At 56.9% G+C, this 25180-nt stretch overlaps 2 protein-coding genes across 3 annotated transcripts; both read right to left on the bottom strand.

The window, feature by feature from the left end:
• Positions 1-3536: 3536 nt before the first annotated feature.
• Positions 3537-4767, bottom strand: TIMM13 (translocase of inner mitochondrial membrane 13). Of its 2 annotated transcripts, none has more exons than XM_043912081.1 (3): positions 4623-4767; positions 4417-4485; positions 3537-4247 (listed from the first exon to the last, which is right to left on the bottom strand). In XM_043912081.1, the coding sequence occupies exons 1-3, from the start codon at positions 4695-4697 to the stop codon at positions 4149-4151; spliced, it is 243 nt and encodes an 80-aa protein (XP_043768016.1). In that variant the 5' UTR covers positions 4698-4767; the 3' UTR covers positions 3537-4148. The 2 variants fall into 2 exon arrangements, with proteins under 2 accessions (XP_043768016.1, XP_043768015.1); XM_043912080.1 differs by having other exon boundaries at positions 4578-4757.
• Positions 4768-5158: 391 nt separating this feature from the next.
• Positions 5159-25140, bottom strand: LMNB2 (lamin B2). The gene is made up of 12 exons (XM_043912079.1): positions 24823-25140; positions 16310-16446; positions 12929-13085; positions 12654-12779; positions 10866-11036; positions 10651-10776; positions 10303-10523; positions 9898-10186; positions 9698-9805; positions 9090-9209; positions 8812-8925; positions 5159-7885 (listed from the first exon to the last, which is right to left on the bottom strand). Exons 1-12 carry the CDS (start codon positions 25093-25095, stop codon positions 7844-7846), a joined length of 1884 nt encoding a protein of 627 aa, XP_043768014.1. The 5' UTR covers positions 25096-25140; the 3' UTR covers positions 5159-7843.
• Between the last annotated feature and the right edge of the window lie 40 nt (positions 25141-25180).

Genomic DNA, 25180 nt, shown 5'->3' with positions numbered 1-25180 from the left:
TGCAGCTGGAGAGAAGTCCCCGCTCTCCCCAACGAGAAAAGCCCACGCAGCAACGAAGACCCAGCACAGCCAAAAATAAACAAACACAAATTTTTAAAAAGTGAAGGAGCCTGACCCTTTAGAGTGGACCCCTGACTGTGACCAAGTGCTCCTGGAACTGAAAAGGCCTCCCACGGGAGTCCCCACGTTAGCTTCACGGGACCCAAGCAGCTGCTCCATCCACATGCATGTGTGCGCGCGTGTGCACACACACACAAGAACTCACCAGGGGAGCACGCGCGCACACACACACACACACACAAGGAAGAACTCACCAGGGGAGCGCATGTGCACACACACACACACACACACACAAGGAAGAACTCACCAGGGGAACGCACGTGCACGCACGCACGCACGCACACACACACACACGGAAGAACTCACCAGGGGCGCCTCCCCACACCTGGGGCCTCTGACTCAGGCTGCAGCCTATTCTGAGCAACTGGACCAAAGTTCTGAAGCATTGCCCTGTGCTCACAGGCTGTAGCTGTTAATTCTTGGCTCCTCAGAGAGGTGAGGATTAACCTCTGGACAGCTCCTGACCATCTGGACCCCCCTCACCCCGACCATGTCCTGCCCTTCATAAGGGGCGGGAGGCAGACAACCTGTTGGTGACGGAGGTCCTGCAATGTCCTCACCTCGCCTGCCTGCACCCTCAGCCAGGTCCAAGGTTAATCCGAGATTGGGAGGAAGTCATGGGACAGGGTCACCCCCGGATTCTGGACCTGCAGAATCATGAGTGTTTCACCCATGGGAGGAGCGTCACAGAAGATGGAAACGCAAAGGAGGGCGTGCCCCGGGTCCATCACTCCAGCAGAGGACGCTACAGCTCTGCCCTCTGGCTGCTCTGCGTACAGGCCAGGGCACTAGAGTTGGGGAAAGGGCAAGCTGTCTGCAGCTACACTGACTCTAAAGCCAAAGGAGGCAGCGGTCACTCACCACAGAGGCTACCAAGAGGGAGATGCAGGAATAACAGGGCAGACACAGCAGCTGAACAAGCGGGGCAGGGATCACGGACTTCGGTATGCTCCCATCTACACCCCAGAACAAAGGGAGCAGGCTTTCAGATGGTGATATCTTAAAAACCCTGAATGCCTGGGGTAGATGGTTAATGGTCACAGGCAGCTGATCCTCCTGTCGGCCATCACACTGCAGGCCATCCGGGCAGCTCACCTGAGTACACAGTACGGTCAGGAGGCCCCATGTCAGTGGCTCATCAAGTCCACCACCATCCCTGTTCTCCAGTCTGCTTAAATGCAGTTGAAGCTCACTCTGTCTGCCTCCAGAATAAGCCCAACACTCACCCCCCACCACCCCCCGCAAGGTCAATGGAGTGACTCCCATGTGGGATAGAGCCACACACCCAGGTCAAGACTGGCAGACTGATTTTCTAGGGATGCCCCGAACACAAGGAAACGTCAGATGTTTGCTGGCTGTCACTGACACCCTTGCCAGCTAGACTGAGGCGTGCCCCACCCAAACAGATACTGCCCTGGAGTTCTCCAAGACCCTGCTCAAGGAAATAACCCCTCGGTTTGGGCTTCCCAAGTCCATCCAGAGTCACGACAGGCCTGCCTTTGTTTCCCAAATTTCTAAGGAAGTCTCTAGAGCTCTAGGAATTAAGTGGGCTTTTCATGTCACTTGGAGACCACAATTGTCAGGAAAACTAAAACAAATCAAACTCTCAAAAGAAACTCAGCCAAGTAATGTCCAGACACTCATCTGCCCCGGCTCTCCCTCCCCTAGAGCACTTGTGAGAACGTGGACAGCCCCTCAGGGACACGCAGGTGGGGTCCACGTGGGGGCATGTGAGGGATGCCCCTTCCTCTAGCACCCAGCTCCAAAACCCACCTCAGGGAGACGGACGCACTGAAACACGCCTTAGAGAGGAGTCAGAGCTGTACACACCTACAAGGGTTTGGAGCTGCCTCCCCTTCTGACATCACTTCACATCCTTTTCTCCCTGGGGACTGGGTTTGAGAACCTGGGATGCTGGAAATCCGCAAGACCAGTCAGACCCCCAGGTGCTGCTGTAGACTGCCAGACTCCTCTGTCTGTGTGATTTTCCAGGCAAGAACACTGAAGTGAGTAGCCATTTCCTCATCCAGGGGAACACCTCGACCCAGGGATCGAACCTGCATCTCTTGCATTGCCAGGAGGATCCTTTTATCACTGAGCCACCTGGGAAGCCCAGACCATAGGTGGCAGGACCTTCCCTAGTAATCTCAACCACCCACTCTGCCTGATGATTACAGGGCATGATTCCACGGGCCACCATGCTAAAATGACATCACCTACACCTGAGAAAGAAGTTATTGAGCCACCCACTCAACATACCAGTGAACCTGCCACAGACCTTAAGTTACCCCCCCTTTTTTTTTAACCATGCCTCAAAGCTTGTGGCACCTTAGTTCCCCAATCAGGGATTGAACCCTGGTTTCCTGCAGTGAAAGCGCTGAGTCCCAATCACTGGACTGCCAGGGAAGTCCCCAGCTCACCCTTGCTTAGACAAATCCCAATTTGTGCACAATGCACGCGGCTAAGTTCTCACAACCCAGATATAACCATTCACGACATCACCCAACCCCGAGATAGAAGAGCAACGGGACTCACTGTGGCAGGAGAAGGGATCAGTCATCAGTCTCCGACTAGCAGCCCCCTAGAGTCTCACGCAGGCCCCAGAGGATTTGTCTAAAAACATGGCAGATGCCTTACAAGGACTCCACTCTTCTCTGGACTCAGTAGCAAATATTCTCAAAGACAGGCTGCCCCTTGATTATCTCCTATCTAAGGGGAAGTCTGCACAGTTAAGACCTGCTACATGGGTGTCAATCATTCTGGCCAGATCAAGGTAAACACAACACAGGTATGAGCAAGCTCAGTGGTTACACAGATATAACACACTCGGTCCCAACCCAAGCTCCATTTGGAATTGGTCAAACAGAGGCCTCCTTGGCTTAGCCCGGCTTCTTCCGTTTCTCTACCACTAACTGCTATCATCTGCCTGCTCATCTCTGGGCAGGCCTCCTTAATTGCCTCTTCAACTTCCATCAGTGAACAGCTTGAAGTCATCAAACTTCAGGACAATTCGAATGCAAGGATGCAAGCATGTGGGACTGCAGCCTGGTAACCATCACATATATTTTAGGCTCATCAGGGAACAGTTCTGCCCCCCTCAACCAGGGAACCACCACACCCGTGTTCAGCAAAAAAAACAGCCTCAGAAGTCAAACCATCTGTCCTCCAGCGTGCCTCAACAATGAGGAGCAGTAACAAGAAAAAGGGAGGCTTTGTCACCAGGGATAAGCCAGGAATTTGCTTAAAACCTGCCAACCACACCCCCCTCCCCACGTTTAGCAAGAGTTAACATAAACCTTTAAGTTCAAGGGTCCAGAGATGAAAAAGGAAACGCCCCCCGCCACACACAAAGAAAAAAACAAGTGGAACCAGCTGAGACCAAGATGGCAGCAATTCAAACTCCAACAGACCCTGCATCTCATTACATGTTGGTTTTACTTTATGAACGTATTAAACAACACACCTCCCAGCAGCCAGTACCATACACTAAAAGACCAAAACAGGATAAAGAGGGGGTGGTCCCCCACTCCCTCAAAAAAGCCCTGCCCCTTCCCAGGTAAACTAATAAACATGGCTCCCCATCACTGACCTCACTCCTCCCTTTAAAATTAAATCCCTCTCGCAGGGGGTTGTGAAATTCAGCCCTGAACGAGTTCAAACTTCTCCATTCTCTGGCCACTGAAGCCTATGATGTGTCAAGCAGCACCCTCCTCCCAGGCAGACAGCGTAAGCGGGGTTGAGGCCCCACCACGGACGGTCCATACGACATAATCCGTTAACAGGCGCACAAAGGGAGGTGGCACCGCGGCCAGGGCCGCCCCCACCAAGACCCAAGCTACACCGGCTAGCAGGTGGGCGGCTAGGCGGAAAAGACAGGCAGAGTCCCAACGGTCCCAGCACCAATGTCGTCCTCACAAACATCTGGGAGGCAGTACGCACATGCAGGACCCCGCCTCACAAACAGCGTTTATGGAAATGGGTCCGGGGGTAGGGCCAGGGTGGGGGGTTGGTCTGCTGGCGCGTCGCGGTCACATGTTGGCTCGTTCCCGCTGCAGCCGCGAGTTGTAGGCACGTGACACGGTGTTCCAGGCGTCCATGTAGCGGTCCATGCACATGGCGATGCACTTCTGGGGAAGGGAAGGGCGAGCCGCTCAGGTCTGGACCTCTGCTGGTGCCCCACCCCGGCAGCGGACTGCGCACGCGCAGCATACTCTTCACGCCGCCTCATTAAGTCAGCGCACGCGCGGAGGCCACCCCACCGGGTCCAGCCCGCGACCCCGCCACCCCTGGTTTTACCTGCTCCGAATTGTCCAGGGAACCCCCCGGCTTCCCGATACACTTCCGGAAGCACTTGTCCGTCATTCTCTGTGGGGACACGCGAGCCCTCAGTTGCGACACCGGCCCCGGCGGATCCCGCAGCCCTCAGCCCCCCACCCAGCCCCTGGCCAGCCCTGGACCTGTAGCAGCTCCTGCGCGTTGGCCACGGCGATCTGCACTTTCACCTGCTCCATGATGAGCCCTGGGTCCAGCTTCCCGCCGCCAGAGCCCCCGAAATCCGAGCCGAACCCGCCCTCCATGGCTCCGCAAAGTCAACCGGACCGCCGCCGCGTGCGCCGACCCGCACTCACGCCGGAAGTTCGCTGCCCCAGGGCCCCACGGGAAATGGAGTTCCGGTGGGTGGGAGCAGGGTCCGGACTACAAGTCCCATTAGGCCGCGCGAAGCTTCCCGCGCACGAGCAGAAAGGAAGGGGCCCCGAAGTCGGGTTTGCCGTGTCGAGAGGCCCGCACCTCCGTGCTTAGGCTCCGCCCCCAAGGTCCCGCCGCGCGTGCACACTGGACGATGGGCGCGCCTACCCTGCGCTTTGCAAGCCCCGTAGGGGACCAAGAGCGCTGCGGGGGGGCGGTGGATCAGATGGGGGAATGCAGAAAACCCTAGCGGTCCGCGCGGTCAGATGGGGGTCCTAAGACACCCGCTTAACTAGTGGCCTGGGCTCCTACTGCAGCAGCCTGGCGTGGGAGTAGTAACTCACGGGCAGAATTTAAAACCAAAATGTTTTATTGGATGTTGTACAAAAAAGTTTCCAGTCTTAAAACGTAGTTTACAAATCATTGGAGGAAACAAAAGATCACACGTTTGGCATGCATCTTAAAAATCACCATCCGAAATGTGTCTAGACAGCCGGTTGCTGAAACTGAGTCCCCTGGCGTGTAGTGCTGATGACCCTTTTGGGCTCGGAATTAAGACCTTTCCAATAGCGTTAATGTCCTTGAGGAATGGCAGTCCCCGCTCGGATGTGCTGATATAAATAGAACTGCTGGGTAGACGGTGTGGTAAAAACAAGCCCAGGTCAGAGCCTGGCTGTGATGAAAACTGAGCCCAGACCACGGGGGAAAAGGCGTCCGTGTCTCCCGGGCACTGGGTCCCTTCCGAGGGCTGGGCCGAGTGGTTGTTTCTCCTCACATGACACCGGCTCAGAAAAAAATCGCTTCTGCATCATTTCAAGTGGCTTAAAGTTAAGCACGTTTAAGAACAAGTGCAAATTCTGTTTTTCAGGCCAAGGCTGACCTTGTAACATTGGACTTTGTCCTGTGTTTCCAACTACTTGATTACCAAAGACTGTCACCAACATCCAGCCACAACTGGCCACCGGTCCAGCGGACCCTCCCCTCACCAGTCAAGGGCATCCCAGCCTGCCAGGGCCACTTCCCCGGCTCCACTCAAGACCTCAGCCAGGCAATCACTGGGCAGGGATGAGACCAAGACCTGGCTGAAATCAAGAAGTCATCTAATGAGCCTGGGGGTTCTGCAAGCACTGGGCAAACCCTGGGGCTGTTTTTCAGGCCCTCTGGGCCTGCCGGGAGGGAGGGGCCCTCTCCTTTCCTTCCTGAAGTCCTCCAGCCCAGCCTTCCTGCTTCACACCCGGAATTCCAGGACACAGCTTCGATCCCCAGAGATTTCCAAAACACCCTGAAGGGTGTGGCCGAGACTAGTGCAGTTTCCACTTGTCCCGGGACCACCCAGACCCCATCATGCTCTCCAGACCCTCATGGTCCACTCAGCTCCTGTTATGCCAGGGGAAGGGAGCAGCCTGCACCCGGAGGCACTCCTGGAGGGGGGTAGGGGTGAGGGAGGCGGGTACAGAGAAGGTGCTGTCAGGACAGGACGCTTCTCAGGGGCGGCACCATTTTTCTGGAGAGGCCACCTCCCTCCACAGGGCAAGCACAGCCCTCGGGCCAAGGACTCTGGTGGCCAAGGAAAGATGCCCAGACTTAAAGCCTTGGCCTGCAGGAAGATTCTGACCTGGTAGCAGCTTGGTTTTCCCAGTGGCTGACACTTTTCTGTTCTGGGGCTTGGGCCTTCCTCACCATGAGCAGTTCCCACAGAAAGGAGGTGGATGGGCTGCTCCAGCCTTGGGTAAATTCCGAGGGGCTGGCACTCAGCCTACCTGGAAGCACGCTGCCTTCAGGGGCCAGCCCGCCTCCATGGCTCAGTATTGCGTCTTTAAGACTTGAGCTGCGCTTTCTGAAGAGTCAGCCAAGGGTGCAAAGCCCACAGGGACAGAGCCCCCTGATGCCACCCCCACTGTGGGACTGTCCCAGTGACCCTTGAGTGAGCCCCTGAGGTGGGAGCCTGGCAACCTGTGTACTGACCAATGTAAAAAAATAAATATCCATTAAAAAAATAACTTCTGTGTATCTACGTGGCGCGGGTCAAAGGTGAACTGATGCAGGGAGGGGGGTCTCTGGGTGATCAAAAGCTGAGCTGTGGCATGGAGCATCCCACAGAGGTCCGCTGGCACGGGCAGGTCTGTCTAAGAAACCTCGTTTCAGCAGGAAGCTACAGAGGAACTAGTGTATCAGTGTGCACCCAAGAACACAGGAGTGGGCGTGCCCTGTGCGCAAGGCACAGAGCTGGAGCCACGGAGTCCCACGGCTCGCCCTCGTCGCCCTCCGCCGACTGGAGGGCAGAAAGCGGTGTCGCACATGGCCATCATGTCCAAGGTTGTCACACTCATCCCTTTGACACTGACCTGGAGGTAAGTCTCAGAGAGGAATCGTCCCCAGGTCCCAAGCTTCCTTCTTGCCTGTCCCACAGGGTGAGGAAGTTGACTGCAGAAAGGTCCAGAAATGTGAGGCTCCGGCAGCCAGAGAGGGAGCCAAGCGGCCCGCCCCACACACCCGACTCCCAAGGGCCGAGCAGAAACCGCCCGAAGCCCAGGTCTGACAGTACAAGCTGCTTCCAGCCCTCCTTCCGGTGCTCAGTTGGCTGAGCCACGGAAACTCTGCAGGGGTGCCCCTCCTCCCCACCAGGTCAGAAGCTGGATTCTGAATTTGTTTTTTTTGAAAGCTTAAATGAAACAAACTATGGGATCCTTATGCAGTTTCACTCTGTCCACCCCAGGCCTCCTCTCCTGCCCCGACTCCAGGCTGCAGCAGAGACCCACGCAGCTGATGGGCCTCCTCCCACCCCTGCTGGACTCCCCAAAGTCTGCTAGCCACTAGGCTCCTGGGCTGGTGGTCAGGGCACCCACACAGTCTGGTCAGTGGTGAAGGGTCCCAGGAAACCCACTGACAGGAAAGATCAGTAGAGACCCACCCCCATGCTCTGGCAGTTTGCTTAAAAATTCTCTAGAAATGTACCAAGGATTAAAGAAGCCAATGATATAAAAATAGTTTTCAGTGGCTCTGGGTAAAGAAAGACATGTGATGAGGCGTGTTCGGTTCACATGACGCGGCAGCCTCGAGAGGTGGTCCTCGGGTCCCCCTGGAAGGAAGGATGGTGCAGTGAGGTGAGCCCGGGGTGGCAGGCACATGCCAACCTGGCCAGGCAGGTAGCTGGTGGCCCCCTGCCCTCCCACCAGGAGGGGCTGAACCGGGCTGGGGCCTGAGCCACCAGGGAAGCTCAGCTTCCAACAAGATGACCCCAGCCTCCATGGCTCCTGTTCCAGAACCTTCCATGTCTCCCTCACTCCTGTTCTGAGCCACAAGACTCATTACAATGGTCTTAGAGCCAGAAAAGCCCTGCACTCATGTCTCGTTCAGCGTGGTTCCTCAGCCCCCCATCCTCCCCACAAAACCATTATGAAGTCACCAGCTTATCAGTCTGGTGGAATCACAGTAACAGCAGGTGGGCTGAGAAGCCCTGGGGCTGTACCAGAGTCACTTTGAGATATAATCAGCTTTGCAACCCCATTCCCGGTGTCCCTAGGCGGGTACCAGAGGTCCACACAACAGGCAGGCCCAGGGGGCAGGGCAGCTGACCCCACAGCCTGTCTGCTGTGAGCTCTGTGGCCTGGGTGATGCCCAGGGCAGCTGCATGAACAGGGCCTGGGGGGTGTGTGTGTGTTTTTGAACAGGGCCTGGGGGGTGTGTGTGTTTGAACAGGGCCTGGGGGGTGTGTGTGTGTGTGTTTGAACAGGGCCTGGGGTGTGTGTGTGTTTGAACAGGGCCTGGGTGTGTGTGTGTGTGTGTGTGTGTGTGTGTGCGAACAGGGCTGGGGTGTGTGTGTGTGTGTGTTTGAACAGGGCCTGGGGTGTGTGTGTGTGTGTGTGTGTGAACAGGGCTGGGGTGTGTGTGTGTGTGTGTGTTTGAACAGGGCCTGGGGTGTGTGTGTGTGTGTGTGTGTGTGTTTGAACAGGGCTGGGGTGTGTGTGTGTGTGTGTATACGCGTGCGTGCCTGGGAGCCTTTACCTGCTGGTGGAAAAGATCCTCCTCTCCAAACTCAGCTGCCTCGTCCTCGCCCTCCTCCCCATTCTCGGTCTCCCGCACCACCGAAGACTGCTTCACGGTTCTCATGGCCACTTCCTGTACAAGATGAGAGCTGCAGACAAACCCCTCCCCACCCCAGGAGCCCAGCTTGCAGGGGAGGCAGTCGGACACCCAGGCCCAGGCTGCACTCATGTGCCTGGCGGCCAAGGCTCCATCCACCCAGGAGGGGCCCCAAGACCCAGGCAGCGGGAGGCACTCACCTCCCCATCAGCATTGACCAGGGTGGTCCGGAAGCTCTCACCGGTGCCCCAGCTGTTCTGGCTTTTCCACACGAGTGTGGATGGGGGGCTGTGAGCCACCCCAGCTCCAGCTGCCCACACCTGGGGACACAGGAAGGCTTCCCTGTTAAAGTGGGCTCCAATTCTACTGGTCACCAGCCAGCCATTCATCACAGGTCCCCTTGATGCCCTGGGTGTTTAATCCTTCTAGGACTCTTAGATCCTGCCCAGGGATGTTAATCACTCCAGTATGGAAGAAGAGACAGGTTCACAGTGGCCAAGGGCTTTCATCTCAGTAAATGAGCCAGGCTGGGATCAGGTGACCTAGAGTCTGTGCCTGTGACTTTAACATGGCTGGCACTTTGCCTGCCAGCCCAGACAGCCTAGACCCAGTCCCACCCATACCGTGGGCCCCTGGCACATCACTCAGGCCTCCCAAGAGCTCCAGGGAAGGCTCCGATGAAGAAATGTGGACACACAAGCCATCTGCGATCGCAGTCAGCTGTTCTCAGTGGTGGGTCCCCTGCGGTGCCCATCCCCCTGCCCCATCCCAGCTACACTTCACAACCTGCCCATCCGCAGCCACCTACCGTGACAGTCTGGCCAGCCCGCAGCACATACTTGGGGGTGAACTTGTAGGAAATCTCCTCCCCTTCTAGGACCTGCCTCTTGATCCTCCAGTTGCCCAGAGACTGATCCTGAGGAAGGGCGCTGGCGTTGGCACAGGGCTCTGGGCAACCCCGGGGGGCCTCCCCTGAGGGGGTTGGCGCGGCACGGGGTGAGGCCTCACCTTGTCAGAGCTGTTCTTCAGTCGCACGAACCTGCCCTCCAGATCGATCTCCTCGATGCTGACGCTGCCTGAGGCCGAGGCCTGCTGCGCCAGGTGGAAGCTGCCGCTGCTGCTGGTACCGCTGCTGGAGCCAAGGCCACTGGAGCCCGTGCCCGGAGGCTCCTCCACCTCCAGCCGCTTCCGCTTGCTGCGGCCCGGGCGCCCGGGTGTGGACACGCTGCTGCCGCTGCTGCTCATTGTGGCCCGTGAGATGGTGATCCGCGACGATGGGCTGGGGGACAGCTTCAGCCTGGGGGCGGGGGTGCGGGGTTATCAGGGGCTGAGGTCCAGGGGTCGGGTATTGGAGGGGGAGAGACAGCGCACGTGCCCCACCCCCTTCTCTCGCCCCGTCCCTGCTACGCCCACCTCTCCTCCTCGCCCTCCAGCAGCTTTCGGTAGGCGCTAATCTCCATGTCCAAGGCCAGCTTGACGTCCAGCAGCTCCTGGTACTCGGCCAGCTGCTGCTGCATCATGTCCCGCATCTCCATCATCTCTCGCTCTTTGGCGTCCAGCATCTTCCGGAACTTGTCCCGCTCCCCAGCCACAGTCTCCTCTAGTTCACGGATCCGGTCCTCGGCCGCGCTCGCCTGCAGCAGGGTCCACGCGCGTCATGGTGGGGAAAGCCCACCCAGCCGCAGGCCTCTGGGGCCGTGGGAGGGGATGAGGCGGGACAGGGCCCGAGGAGGGATCGGGGCTGGGGCTCTGGTGTGTCACCTGCTTCTGGAGGCCGGAGAGCTGGTAGCTGAGGGATTCGACCCGCATGCGGGCCTCCTTCAGCTCTTCCCGGGCGGCGCTGGCAGCCTTGTCGTTCTGGTCGGAGCTCAGCTTGGCGTTGTCCAGCTGCGGAGACAAGGGCAGGCATGAGGGCCGGCACAGAGGGCGGGGGTGGACGGCCCAATGCCCACCGGCAGGCATGCCTGCGTGCGCACCTTGGCTTGGTAGGTCTGCTCCAGCTCCAGACGGTACAGCCGCACTTGCTCGTCGTGCTGGGCGCGCAGCTCCTCCAGCGCCTGGGCCATCTTGAAGTCATACTCCTGCTGCCGGCTGCTGTCCACCTCCACCAGGCGGCGCTCGTGCCGCCGCCGCGTCTCACGCACTTCCTGCAGACATAGCCCCGCGCTCACTGCCTGCCTTGGTCCTGTCACAGGTGTCCCTGACTCCCCCGCAGCAGGAACGAGGGCGCCCGATTCTGCCACTGGTGGCCGTCTGGGGTAGACCCGGGCCACCTGTTCACACCCACACCACGATTCACAACCACCCAAGAACCATGACCCAGAGCCCCCAGCTAACTGCCGATTAACACACCTATGCCTTCACACACAGGAGCATCCCTCAGCCCTGAAAAGGAGAGAAGCCCTGATACTCCCTACCACGTGGACCCTGAGAACAGGATGCTCAGTGAGAGAAGCAGACACAGAAGGACACACAGGGTGTGATTCCACTGATGGGAAACGTCCAGAGAAAGCTGATCCACAGAAAGAGTGGGTTCCTGGTTGTCAGGGACTAGGGGAGGGGATGGGGGTGACTGCTGATGGGGGTGGGCTTCTATTGCGGTGATGGAATGTTCTGGAACTAAACAGTGATGGTTGAACGATCCTGTACTAAATTTCATTAAATTGTATGTTTTAAAAATAGTTTTGTTATATAGGAAAACTGGAAGAATGCTAATGGAAGCACCTACAGAATTTCTTTTGGGGGTAATGTTCTGGAATTAAGGGGATGGCTGCACAGCTCTGGGAATGGACTAAGATCCAGTCTACATGGTAAACTTTGAAAGCTTTCTGGTAGGGGACTATTTCAATAAAGCTGTTAATAAAAAAAAGAATTCTTAAAAAAAAAAAAAATTCCTAATATGGCCCATCACAGGGGCCTGGGATCTAGGATAGAACAGCAGTGGGTCATGGCAGTGACCAGCTGGCCCTGACCGCACGCACCAGGAGCTGACCAGGCAGTGGTGGGGTCAAGGGCAGGTGGGGAAGCCCCACTTGACAAAACTCCCTGCACAGACGTCAGTCACATGTGTCTGGCCCCCGTGGGTGAAGACAACAGGAACGTGTCCACAGGAAGCCACTGCGTTCACAGCCAAGGAGCACAGTGTACCCTCAGCCCGTACCCCACCCCTGGCCCACCTCAGGGGCCCTCCCGCCCCCTAGGCCTCCTCACGGGATCCAGGGCGGCTCTGGCTGCAGCGGGGCCCGGCAGGAGCTGGAGGCCACTCCGCAGTTGCATGGGCATCTCCCCCGACCGCACACTGCAGCGAGCCTGGCAGTGGCTGCCTCCGGGTTCCATCTGGGCTGTGACAGCACAATGGGCCAGGACCAGGTGGGAGGCCAGTGGGGGCAGGGCCTAGTCAGTCCTGCCAAACCAGGGAGCCGAGGCCCAGAGGCAAGGAGGCCGGGGAAAGTCTGCAGGAGCCTGAATGATGACCCCGAGACACATGCCCATGTGCTGATCCCCAGGGTCTGCCAATGTAGCCTTCCTGGACAAAGGTCTTTGCAGGTGTGATTAAGATACAGGGCTCAAGACCATCCTGGACTATCCGGGTGGCCCCAAACCCAAGGACAAGTGTCGCTATAAAGAGACGCAGATGCAGAGAGAGACAGAGAAGACAGCGGCGTGATGATGGAGGCAAGTATCAGATGAGTCCCTGAGGCAGGGAAAAGCGGGAAGTGGGGGAACACCCTGGCTCCTGCAAGGGGGTGGGGGGGATGACCCACCTCCTCAAAGACATCCTTGCGGAAGGCCAGCTCCTCCTGCAGGCTCTGGCAGCGGTTCTCCAGGTCCACGCGCATCAGTGTCTCCTTCTCCAGCTGCTTCTTAGCCACCGCGTGCCCATCCTCTGCCTGGAAATGCAGGACAAGCAGCTGGTGACACTGTCTGCCGCCACGTAAGGTCCTCGGGGATCTCCTGAGCCTCCGAACTCCCCTGGGGTATGGACTAGGCAGGGGTGGGGGTGAAGGGGGAGCCCACAGCCTTCACTGCCTGCAGCTACCTTAGCCAGCTGGGCCCGCAGCTCTGCCACATCGTTCTCCAGGGTGCGCTTGTCGCTGAGTGCGGCCGCTAGCTCAGCCTCGCTTCGGTGGAACACGGACTCCAGGTCCCTGACGCGGCCCTGGGCCACTGTGAGCTCGCCCTCCTTCTTCTTGGCGCTGAAAGTCAGGAGCAGAAGTTAGTAGGCAGCACTGACCCCAAGGACAAGTTCATGGCTGCCTCGGGGCCCAGACCCTCACCTACCCATGCTCTCAGTACCAGAGCCTCATCGTCAGCACCAAAGGGGCCCTGTCTTCAAATCCGCTCCGCCCCACAGGGACCCCGCCAGCCACTGAAAATAACCCTCAAGATGTGGGTTTTCCTGTCCTTTTCCCTGACTTTTGGGCACAGGAGGAGGGACTATTTACAGGAGAACTCTGATTTTTTTTTTTAATGTATAATTTACTAAAGTAACAAATTAAAACTCTGGCCTTTTAAACGTTGATCTCATTTGTAAAGTTAAGCTATTTCAGGCAGGCTCCCTGAACTTCTAATAGATATCTCCAATGTGAAACATCTAAGATGCCAAAGAGACTTTCTAAATACACAACTCTCTCTTTTGTTTTTTTGGCTGCACTGTGCAGCATATGGCATCTTAGTTCCCTGACCAGGGAGCGAACCCAGGTTCCCGGCACTGGAAGATCGGAGTTAGCCACTGGCCCACCAGAGAAGTACCAACATACAACTCTTAATAGCGTGAACATTTCTGAATGGCGCTCTAAATCTCTTTGGGGTTGAAAGCTACCCACTTCCCCACCAAGGAACTGAAACTGCGCCCTGCCCAGCACCAGTGGGGACAGCACAGTGGTGGCTGGATCAGCATCACCCTTCCTGGGTCCTGATGACCACAGACGTCCCCAGACATGGCCCGGTGTCGCCAGGGCGACAGGAGCAGAGGCATTAGGAAATGTGGAGAATCTCTCAAGACTGTCACCCTGTGCTACGGAGCTGAAGAAGGACACAGAATGGTCTGGGAAGCAGGGGTGCTGGCGACCCTCAGTGGCTTAAGTTTCTGATGCTTGACAGCTTAAGGGTACAAAGTTCCTCCCCTGGAACCGTAATTCCTGGAGGATTAGGCAGGAGAGCCCAGCCTGTCAGGTCCTCCACCCGCGTTTCCATCATCACAGGGTTTTCGCAGTACTCATGGTTGAAAAAAAGAAAAGCACAGGCTGTCACCTCACAGCAGGTACACCCTGTTCAGGGTCACGGGCCACCCATACCGTCTGCAAGGGCTCTGAGCCCAAGAGCAGGAAGTAAGGCCGGTAGGCAAATCGCCTGCAGACCCAAGTACTCGAGACTGGGGAAGCCTTTCCTCGAGAGCGGGGGCCAAGGTAAGTCACCGGCCCGGGTGCCCGATGGAGGGGCAAAGCTGTCACTGAAGCCGTCATAGGAGCCTGTGACAGGCCCAGGCCCTGGGGAGGCGTCGTGACACATGTGACATCAATGCCAGGCTCGAGCTAGACAAAGCGTTCTGTTATCTAAGGGTGCCCACCCTGAGTGTAAATTAAGAAAGGCGGAAAAGCATGCCCCAGATCGGCCTCAGAGGTTCTGTCTGCGCGGAGGCTCACAGACACGCTCACTTTTCTCTCTTTAAAATGTTACTTCTGTGTTGTGGCTGTGCTGGGTCTTCACTGCTGCTCAGGCGTTTCTCTAGTTGTGGCAAGTGGGGGCTACTCTCTAGTTGTGGTGTGAGGGTTCTCTTATTGCCGAGCACGGGGTCTAGGGCACACAGGCTTCAGCAGCTGCGACTTGCAGGCTCTAGAGCACAGGCTTGGCAGTTGCGGTGCACAGGCTCAGCTGCTCTGAGGTGTGTGGGATCCTCCCAGACCGGAGATGGAAACCGTGTCCCCTGCATTGGCAGGTGGGCTCTTTACCACTGAGCCACCCGGGGAGCCCTCGTTTTCCTCCTTACGTTAACTGCATTATCTGCCTTCTCCCCAGGGAGCATCTATGTCTCTGACAAGCAGAAACCTGACTTCTCAGCCCACCCAAGGAGTCACACGCAGGTTCAGGGTGTCTGGAAGATTCCAGAACCTGTGTGGATGTGACAGAGAGAGGCTGGGGGAATTCCAGAACTCTCCAGCATTCTCCAAAAAGCATGTCACTTTTTAATTCACAGTCATAACACACGGATGGGCTGTCCTGTCTACCTGGCCCTACTGCCTCGCCAGACACCAGGTGACCGTGCCGTGCGGGTCTGCCTCTGGGCTCGCTGCTCTGCTCCAGGCGGGAACCAGAAACGCCCCGCTAAGTGACAGGGGACAGTCCGCGGAGGCGGCACACGCTGGTCCCAACCGTAGGGCATTGTGGCAACGGCAGCGCTGTGGAGAGAGGAAGGACCCCCGGCCTCCAGGGGCTGGCGGTGTGGGGAGGTGCAGATTTTGAGGGCAGGGACCACGCCCTGTGACACGATGTGCACACTAGGTGAGCACCATGCTGGTGCACACGTGTCCACACCCAGAGCGCGCGGGACACCAAGGGCCAGCCCCTGTGTGAGGTGGGACTCAGCTGATGAAAATGTGTTCATATGGGCTCATCAGTGTAACAATGTAGCACACCCATTACCGGGAGATGCTCGCCACAGGGGACCCTGGAGGGGGGTCTGGGGCACCCTGTGTTTTCCACTCATTCTCCTGCAAACCTAAAACTGCTCCTCCCCAAAAAAGTAAAAAAGTCTAATTAGAAAAGAAGAATCCCACACACATGAAGGCGACCCTCAGCTGCCGCCGGGACTGTGAACGGCGCCTCCGGAGCTGGTTCCGCTGAGCCGGGGGATCCTGGCCGAGTCTCCAGACCTCGTGCTCAGCGTCCCTGTAGCCAGGCTGGCCTGCCGGGGTCGCCGTGAGCAAGGGTGGAGGGGTCCTGATCTAAACACTCACTGAGTTCACGTCACTTCATTCCTTCTGCTACCGTCATCACCAGCGCTGCCTCGTTCTCCAGACTTGTGACACTTTTACTGGGGAGCAGCCAGGAGATGGTGCTTTGCGATCGGGAAGATAAGGTCACCCACCGCTCCCCGGCTTCCCAGGGCGGGCACAAGGGGGGAAAGGGGGTCAAGGCTGGCTCTGTGGCCTAGAGCACCTCTTCGCTGGGGAAGGGTTGGGGGGCGTGGTGGTGCCAGCTACCAGAGGATTCAGTCCCAGGGGAGCTGCTGAGGTTTCACCTCTGGAGGCCAATTCTTTGGAGGGGATAATGGTGCTGGACAGGGCAGCCAGAGGGCCAGGCCCCAGAACCCACACGGCCCGCTCCCAGGAGGGCCCTGCAAGTCGGGGCCCTCCCACCACACACAGGGTGACGACCCCCGCCTCCTGCCCCATGCGCGGTCACACCGCCACAGCCCCACCTCTTGGTGGCCTCCTCCAGGTCGGCCCTCAGCTTGCCCATTTCAATCTGCAGGCAGGCACGGTCCCGGGCCGTCTCATCCAGCACCCGGCGGGCGTCGGCCAGCTCCGCCTCGTACAATGTCTTGATGCCGCTCACCTGTGGGGACAGCGGGCTGAGGTGAAGCCCTCTTCCCCACCAACACAGTGCCACTCACCCGCATGGGCCCCCCCGGCAGGGCCCCCCTGCAGCCTGCCCAGGTCACCAGCCCCCATCAGGTCACACCTGTCAGCTGGACACACACTCAGGTCTCCCTGCTCTACCCCAAGGGGCCCGGAGCTGTGCACATATTTAAAAGTATCAGGGACCAAAAGGACAGGGAGATGCCTTTTCCCCCCTAAGGATGGCCATCACAGAGACCACAGCAAGTGTCAAGAGGATGGGGAGAAGCTGGCACCCCCATGCATGGCAGGGGGGGTTGGTGCCGCCATCATGGAAGACAGGTTGGCAGTTCCTCAGATGGACCAACAGCAATCACCGACCCAGCAATGCCACCCCCACCGCCCGCTGGCATCTACCTGGGAGAAGTAACACACGTGTACACAAAACCCATGCACACACGTTCACAGCCACATCACTGCTAACAGCCCCAAAGGGGAAACACCCTAAGGGCCCATCAGCAGGTGATGGATGGACACAATGCGGTCCCTCCACACCTGGGGCATCCCTCAGCCCTGAAAAGTGGTGAAGCCCAGACACTCGCTACCACGTGGACAGGCCCTGAGAACACAATGCTCAGTGAGAGAAGCAGACACAGGACACACACGGTGCGATTCCACTGATGGGAAACGTGCAGAACAGGCCGATCCACAGACACAGGGAGTGGGCTCCTGGTTGTCAGGGGCTGGGGGAGGAGTATGGGGGGAGGAGAAAGCTATGGGGACGAGGTTTCCTTTTTAAGTGCGATCCTTGTTAGAGATACAGATGAACGTGGGCAAACTCCAGGAGATGGTGAGTGACAGGGAAGCCTGGCATGCGGAAGTCCATGGGGTCAAGAAAGAGTCGGACATGACTTAGCAACTGAACATCAACAACATAATTGATGTACCACACCATATAAGTTATAGGTGTACAATATAGTAATTCACCATTTGTAAAGGTTATTCTCCATTTATACTTATTATAAAATACTGAGTATACCCCCTGTGTTGTAAGTATATCCCTGTAATTTATATACTTTATACATAGTGGTTTGTTCCTCTTAATTCCCTACCACTATCTTGCCCCTCCCCAGGAAGGAGCTTCCTTTAGGGGAATGGAATGTTCTGGAATTAGAAGTGATGGTTACCCAGTTGTAAATCAATTAAATACCACCGAACTTAAGAGTTTAATTGGATGAATTGCATGAGATGGGAATTCTGCCTCTATGAGGCGGTTACAGGGGTTTCCCTGGAGGCTCAACGGTAAAGAACCTGCCTGCCAAAGAAGACCCAGGTTTGATCCCTGGGTCACAAAGATTCCCTGGAGAAGGGAATGGAAACCCACCCCAGTATCCTTGTCTGGGAAATCCCATGGACAGAGGAGCCTGGCGGGCTACAGTCCACGGGTTGCGGAGTCAGACACGACTGAGCAACTAACAAAAAAAGCAGTTAAAACCCTTCCTGGGACTGACAAAAGGCCGACAGAGGGTGACAAGGCAGCTAGCTTTGCAAGTGGCCAAATCCTTCAAGCGAGGCTTCAACAGTATGTGAACAGAGAAATTCCAGATGTATAAGCTGGATTTAGAAAAGGCAGAGGAACCAGAGATCAAATTGCCAACATCCACTGGATCACAGAAAAAACTAGAGAATTTCAGAAAAACATCTGCTTCATTGACTATGCTAAAGCCTTTGACTGTATAGATCACAACAAACTGTGGAAAATTCTTAAAGAGATGGGAGTGGAAAATTCTTAAAGAGATGGGAATACCAGAACACCTTACCTGCCTCCTACAAAACCTGTACGCAGGTCAAGAAGCAACAGTTAGAACTGGACATGGAACAACAGACTGGTTCCAAATTGGAAAAGGAGTATGTCAGGGCTGTATATTGTCATCCTGCTTATTTAATTTACATGCAGAGTACATCATACAAAATACCCGGCTGGATGAAGCACAAGCTGGAATCAAGATTGCTGGGAGAAATATCAATAACCTTAGATATGCAGATGACACCACCCTTATGACAGAAAGCAAAGAGGAATTAGACTCTTGATGAAGGTGAAAGAGGAGAGTGAAAAAGCTGGCTTAAAACTCAACATTCAAAAAACGAATATCATGGCATCCAATCCCATCACTTCTCGGAAAATGGATGGGGAAACAAGGGAAACAGTGAGAGACTTTATTTTCTTGGGCTCCAAAATCACTGTGGATAGTGACTGCAACCATGAAATTAAAAGACCCTTGCTCCTTAGAAGAAAAGCAGTCACAAGCCTAGACATCATATTAAAAAGCTGAGACATTACTTTGCCTACAAAGGTCCGTCTAGTCCAAGCTATAGTTTTTCCAGTAGTTGTGTATGGATGTGAGAACTGGACAATAAAAAAGGCTGAGTGTCTTCGAGCTGTGGTGCTGGAGAAGACTCTTGGGAGTCCCTTGGACTGCAAGGAGATCAAACCAGCCAATCCTAAAGGACATCAACCCTGAACATTCATTGGAAGAAATGACACCAAAGCTGAAACTCTGAGTACTTTGGCCGCCTGATGTGAAGGACCGACTCCCTGGAAAAGACCCTGATGCTGGGAAAGATTGAAGGCAGGAAGAGAAGGGGACAACAGAGCATAGGATGAGATGGCTGGATGGCATCACCTACTCAATGGACAGGAGTTTAAGCAAGCTCCGGGAGATAGTGAAGGATGGGGAAGCCTGGCGTGCTGCAGTACATGGGGCTGCAAAGAGTCAGAATGACTGAACAGCTGAACAACTACCACCACTTCCCACAAAGCTGCAAGACAGCAGTGAGTGTCTGTGCCCGGGCTCAGAGGGCGGCTCAGAGCCGGCGAGGGGCCCTCCTTCCACAGGAAAGGCCCACAGGAGCTGCCTGGGCCCTGCCGCTTGGTGGGGGGGATCACTATCCTGGTCTGCCTGAGACCTGGGAATTCTCAGGGTTAAAACCAGAGTGTCCCAGGCAGGTCAGGACCAGCCTGTGCGAGTTGGATTTGATAGCGGGTCTGAGACCCCCACCCTCTCCAGCCCTCCCGCCGCAGTCCAGCTCTCCTCGTCATTTCATCCCACAGGTGTGGGCTCTTAGTCATTTCACAGATGCGGAAACTGAGGCACGGGACAGCACACCGCCCTCTCCTGCTGGTACAGGCCAGAGAGGTCTGCTGGGGACAGTCCTGAGAGAGACACACGTGGGGATCAAGATGGAACAAGCCTCTCCCCCTGTGCTCTGTTCGCCCCGCCCCATCTCCACCTTCTGGAATAAACCCACCATCACCAACAGCGGCCAGCCTCACGGGCACCCGGGTTCACAGGAGTGTCTCTGCCCTGTCTCCCACCATCTCATCTTCCAGAACTTTCCTCACCCCAAAGGAGGGCCTGGCACCCAGGCTGCAGTCTCGGACAAGATCTCTGGCCCCACAGACTGGCTCCTACTGGGCTTTCCTCCCCAGCTTCCCCTTTCGGCAGGAGGAGCACTGAAGGCCAAGACAGCAGGAAACAAAGGCGAGATCAGATGGGAAGCTGTCCCTCCCTGAGAGCCCAGGGTGAAGGGAACCCCGCACGTACACCTGACACTTAACTGATGGTGACTTCAGAGTTAATTTTGATTTTTTAAATATCTCATTAAGATGCCATTCATGGGGATTTCCCTGATGGTCCAGTGGTTAAGACTGCGCTTCCAATGCAAGGGGAATAGGTTTGACTCCTAGTCAGGGAACTAAGATCCCACATGCCATGAGGTGAGGCCAAAACAAACAAACAAAAAGCAAAAAGGAAAACAACAATGTATAGCCCTTATTTAAAATACTTTGTTGCTAAAAAATGCCAACCGTCGATTGAGCCTCAGTGACTTGTAATCCTTTTGCAATAGTGACATCAAAGGTCACTGATCACTCTGACAAATACTACAAATGAGAAAGTCGGAAATATCTCAAGAACTATCAAAATGTGACACAGAGACCCAAAGAGAGCAAATAATGCTGGAAAAAAATAGCACCGACAGCTTTTTTTTTTTTGGCTGCACAGCTTGTGGGATCCTAGTTCCCTGAGCAGGGACTGAACCAACACACCTGCAAAGAAGCACAGAGTCTTCACCACTGGACTGCCAGGGAAGCCCTGCACCAACAGACTTGCCAGAGGCAGGGTTGCCGCAGACCTTCTATTAAAAAACTGTGTCTCAGTCAGATGATCCTCTATAGCCAGGCCCACAGCACAAAACCCCAGCCACCCACCTGCGGGACTAGAACGGCTTTTATATTTTTAAATGGCTGAGTAGAAAAAAACAAAAAAATATTTCATGATACAGGTACCCATATGAAATGCACACTTCAGGGTGCACAAATAAAGCTTTATTGGCACGCACCCTGGCCCGCCCCTCCGTGTACTGTCCGTGGCAGGTTCCCCACCAGCCGTGATGCCTGAGTTGAGTGCTTACACTTGAGACCCACAGAGCTGAAACCCCAGCCCTTTCCCAAAAACTTCTACCAAACCTGGAACCTGATCTATGGCACCAGGACGATGGAGAAAACTCTGCAGAGGAGGACGCGAGGTCACAAAGGCTCTTTCAGAGCAGGGAACAGGTGTTCCCGGCAGGCCTGTGCCTCCATGTGCTACGATGCTTGGGGTGTCCCGTGGGAGCCCCGGGCACAGCTCTGGCTTTTGTTCTGTCTTTAACGACCGGCGCTGCACAAGTGTAAAACTTGAGGAATCCCAACAGATGCGTTAGCATGTGTGGCCGTGAAGGGAGCAGAGTTCGCATAACCTGAGGTAGCCTTTTCCTAGGGTCCCAGACTTGCCCTGTGAGGCCCTGCCTGTGTCCCCGGGGACAAAACTGCCCCGGAGTTGACAACCACCGCCAAACTCCACAAACCCTGACCCTCCGCAAACCCTCCAACTCCCAGAGCCCAGCTCCTGCTCCCTGGGTCCATCTGGGGAGCACCCGCCCCCTGATCCCCACAGCAACAGGATACCTGGGCAGGAAGGGAAAAAATGTGAAGCCCAGGGGAACTCAACACCTGGTTGGGGGCTCCCTGGAGAAAACCCTTTCCTCCCTGGTCTACTCGAGCCACCCTCCGCCTCCCAGCACCCAAGACTCTTCCAACATAGAAATCTGGCCAGCCCTCAGCCTCCCAGAAGTCCTTCGGGTACACACGTGGCCATTCACCCTGTACAGCTCACCAGGCCAAAACACCCATCATCTGATTTCTGATGGGAAAGGCAAACATCCACACACGATCGGTGAGGGTCTGCGGACCAGAACATAACTTTTACCTTAGGCACCTGAACCCTCTGTGTTGATTACAAGTACGCTCACATTTTAAACAGCATCACCACTGGGTTCCTTAAGTGGCTTCTCAGCTTTGACACTAATAGCATTTGGGGCTGGATCGTTCTCTGTAGGGAGATGTCCTAGGCTCAGTGGGGATCCACTGCCTTGATGCCAGGAGTCCCCCAGTGTGACAACCACAGACATCTCTAGCCATCACCCAGTGTCCCCCAGGGGCAGATTCTTCCAGGTGAGAAGCTGCCATCCAGGTCAGAGGCCTGACACACCATGCCCTCCCACAGCCCTTGGCCTCTTCCAGGTCACTCCCTCCACGCAGCACACGTGACCAGCCCACCTCACTGCTCCAGCAGGTTACTGGCTCCCTCCACTGACCAGCTGAGGGGGCATTTGTCACCTCACCCCCAAGTTTCAGGAGATCAGGCTGGTGGGAACGCCCCACTCCTGCTGTGAACAAACACCTGTCATCTGGGTGGCTCCAGATCCTGGGCACAGCCCTGGGGGGCACCGTGTGGCGGGGCCCCTCCCGCTCCCACCCAGCAGTCCTGCGTCCCAACCAGCACGGGCAGCCGAGAAGTAAACCATGCCACTGCCTAGACACGTGGACAGCATCGAGTTCCCCGGGCACCTGCGCTCTCGGGCACCACACTCATCCAGAGGGGCCAGCACCCCACGTCCACTGCCTGCAGGTGGGAGGAGAGGCCGGGGTGAAGAACCCAGCACTGACCAGCCCAGCAGGCAGAACTTGGGCCTGCACTCCGAGGACCCGCATGCACTGCTGAGGCAGCACCACTGGGGCAGCCACTCCAGTCCCATCACACAGACGACAAAACCAAGCTTCCGGGGGGCTGAGTGACCCACCCAAGGTCACAGATTAAAAGCAGGGTTTGGATCCCAAGCTTTAATCTAATCCCAGATGACCTAACACACTACCAGCCACCAGACACCTGAGACACACTTTCGGGCCCATCCTGATCCCGGGGACCCAGGCAGGGGCAACAGAGCCCACGGAGTGTTCCCTCAGGGCACTGTCATGTATTTTATTGCCTTTATTCTATAAAACAAATGTGAATTCATGGTGGCCCCACATACAAGCCCCCCAAATAGGTATTTATTATTATTTGCACTTTACAAAAGAGGCAGTGAGCTCAGAGAGGTTAAGTGATCTGCCCAAGGTTATACACACAGTAAGTGGCTCCCAGAAATGACCACCCCCCTAGCTCCCACTCCGCCCGCCACGCTCTCCTCCCAGAGGTCGTCACTGCGCCCATTCTTCGGAGAGGAAAGCTGAGGCTCCAAGCACTAAGTGCCAGCTTCAGGTCCTGGCTCTTCCACCGGGCCCACAGGGAACCACATGGTGGCCCCCTCCCCCTTATTCTGAGGGCCTGCCCTTGGGTTGGGGGGGCCTGTGGGAGAAAAGGAGCCCCCTAGGTTGGCAGCCAGTCATGATACACCCCACCCAGGATCCCCAGACCCCTGCCCTCACACCCACTTGGGGGGCAGGGCTTATCCAGCCCCTGCCCCCTCAGGTGCACCAAAACTTCTCCTGGTTCCCCAAGGCCTCACACCTCCCCCGCCCCTCACACCCCCCCAGGACAGGGCAGAAGCTACCAGACTCTCGTAGGCTCCTGCCCATTAGACAAGGGGGTCCCAGGGCCCAACGAAGGGCCTTCCAAATTTCCCAAGGGACCAGGGAGACACTGGACTCCCCTGCTCTGACCCCTACCCCCCAGGTCCTAGTAAAAGACTGAACTTACTGCCTGTGCTGTGCTGTGTTTAGTCACCTAGTCATGTCTGACTCTTTGTGACCCCACGGACTGAAGCACCCTAGGCTCCCCTGTCCATGGGGATTCTCCAAGCAAAAATACTGGAGTGGGTTGCCATGCCCTTCTCCAGGGAATCTTCCCAAACCAGGAATCAAACCTAGGTCTTCCACATTGCAGGCAGATTCTTTATGCCCCAGGTCCTGGTAAAAGACTGAATTTACTGCTTAATCCCACTCAATCCCCAAACTCCCCAGGATTCATCATGGGACTCCTGCAAAGTTCAAGGAGAACTGAGACCACTGACTCACCCCAGACCCTCCACTCCTCCTCAGAGACTGGAGAAATCTCCCCCAAGTTTTCCTGTAGAACACCCAAACACATCCCTGAAGACTCTCCACAACTCCTTTTGTTGGGGGGGTCCACCCTGGCTCACGCCCCATCACTCAGGAGCTCCCCGATCTCCTCAGATCCCTTGGTAGGCAGAGCCTGCTCCATCTCCCCCTACCCTCCAAGGTCCCCTGGGGACCCTTCAAAGGGTGGGGCCTGCCCAGGTTGCATCCCTCAATCAGGGCACCTCCCACCAACCCTTGGGGACACCTCAGAGGGGGAGACTACCCTAATGGACCCCTCACTCGGGGCCCCCCCCCAATCCCGAGTCCACTTCAGGGGACAGGTCAGCCCCAAACTCAAGGGATACAGGAAACACCCTGGAGACCCCTGGTGGGTGGGGGGACCTGCCCCAGGGTGCAGCCCTCACTCAGGGTCCCCCAGCCCCCCCTGGGTACCCATCAGAGAACACGACTCACCCTAGCCTGCACCCCTGTCTCAGGGGATCCCCAGATCGGCAGGGATCCCTCGGGGGCGGAGCTAGTGCCAGTCTCCACCTCTCGCATGGGGTAGGGGCGGCAGAAACCCTTGGGGATCCCTCGTAGGCGCCCGCCCCAGCCCCCACCCCTCACTGAGAGCCCCTTGAACCTTCCCAGGGGCCCCTTAGGCATGCACCCCTCACTCGAGAGACCCTGAGAAGTTCCCGGACTCCTCGGTGGGCGGGGCAGGAACCAGTCTACCTCTCGCACGGGAGAAGTCCCCGAAACCCTCGAGGACCCTCATAGGCCGCGGCTCAGTCAAGCGTGTGACCCTCGCGCGGGGCCCCCGAAGCTCCCTGGGGACCCCTTGGTGGGCAGGGCCCGCCCCAGTCTCCCCCTGTTGCAGGAGCTTCCCCGAAACCCCCGGGGACCCTGAGAGACCGGCCCGCCCCAGCGGGGGCCCCCGGCGCCTGCGCTCACCTCGCGCGTGGTCACCTCCTCCCGTTCGGAGATCTTGAGCTGCAGCCGGTCGTTCTCCAGCTCCAGCGCGCGGACGCGGTCGATGTAGTGCGCCAGGCGGTCATTGAGCTCGCGCAGCTCCTCCTTCTCCTGCAGCCGCGACAGGCGCGTGGGCGACAGCGGCGTGGAGGGCCCGCCCGCGCGGCCGGCCTGCGGCGTGGCCATGGCGGCGGCGGCAGCAGCCGTTCGGGGTCCGCGCTGCTCGGAACGGCGGCCGCGGCTCGGCGGGCTCATTCAATCCGCGCCGCCGACCAAGATGGCGCCCGTCGCCCGCCGCCGCCGCCGCGACGGGGCAGCCTGGGACTTGTAGTCCGGCCGG

The sequence above is a fragment of the Cervus elaphus genome, chromosome 9 (assembly GCF_910594005.1).
Source record: "Cervus elaphus chromosome 9, mCerEla1.1, whole genome shotgun sequence".
NCBI lineage: Eukaryota > Metazoa > Chordata > Mammalia > Artiodactyla > Cervidae > Cervus > Cervus elaphus.
The sequence above is the reverse complement of the archived record's forward strand: the minus strand, read 5'-3'. Positions and strand labels throughout refer to the sequence as shown.

What these genes read in the sequence shown, in the direction of transcription:
- LMNB2 (XM_043912079.1), bottom strand. Translation starts at nt 25,095, where the DNA reads ATGAGCCCGCCGAGCCGCGGCCGCCGTTCCGAGCAGCGCGGACCCCGA. An exon ending in AGGAGGTGACCACGCGCGAG is followed by an intron (nt 16,447 to 24,822) that starts GTGAGCGCAGGC and finishes CTGTCCCCACAG; the next exon opens with GTGAGCGGCATCAAGACATT. An exon ending in AGGATCTTTTCCACCAGCAG is followed by an intron (nt 7,886 to 8,811) that starts GTAAAGGCTCCC and finishes CCTTCCTTCCAG; the next exon opens with GGGGACCCGAGGACCACCTC.
- TIMM13 (XM_043912080.1), bottom strand. Translation starts at nt 4,697, where the DNA reads ATGGAGGGCGGGTTCGGCTCGGATTTCGGGGGCTCTGGCGGCGGGAAG. An exon ending in ACGCGCAGGAGCTGCTACAG is followed by an intron (nt 4,486 to 4,577) that starts GTCCAGGGCTGG and finishes GTGTCCCCACAG; the next exon opens with AGAATGACGGACAAGTGCTT. An exon ending in CCCTGGACAATTCGGAGCAG is followed by an intron (nt 4,248 to 4,416) that starts GTAAAACCAGGG and finishes TCCCTTCCCCAG; the next exon opens with AAGTGCATCGCCATGTGCAT.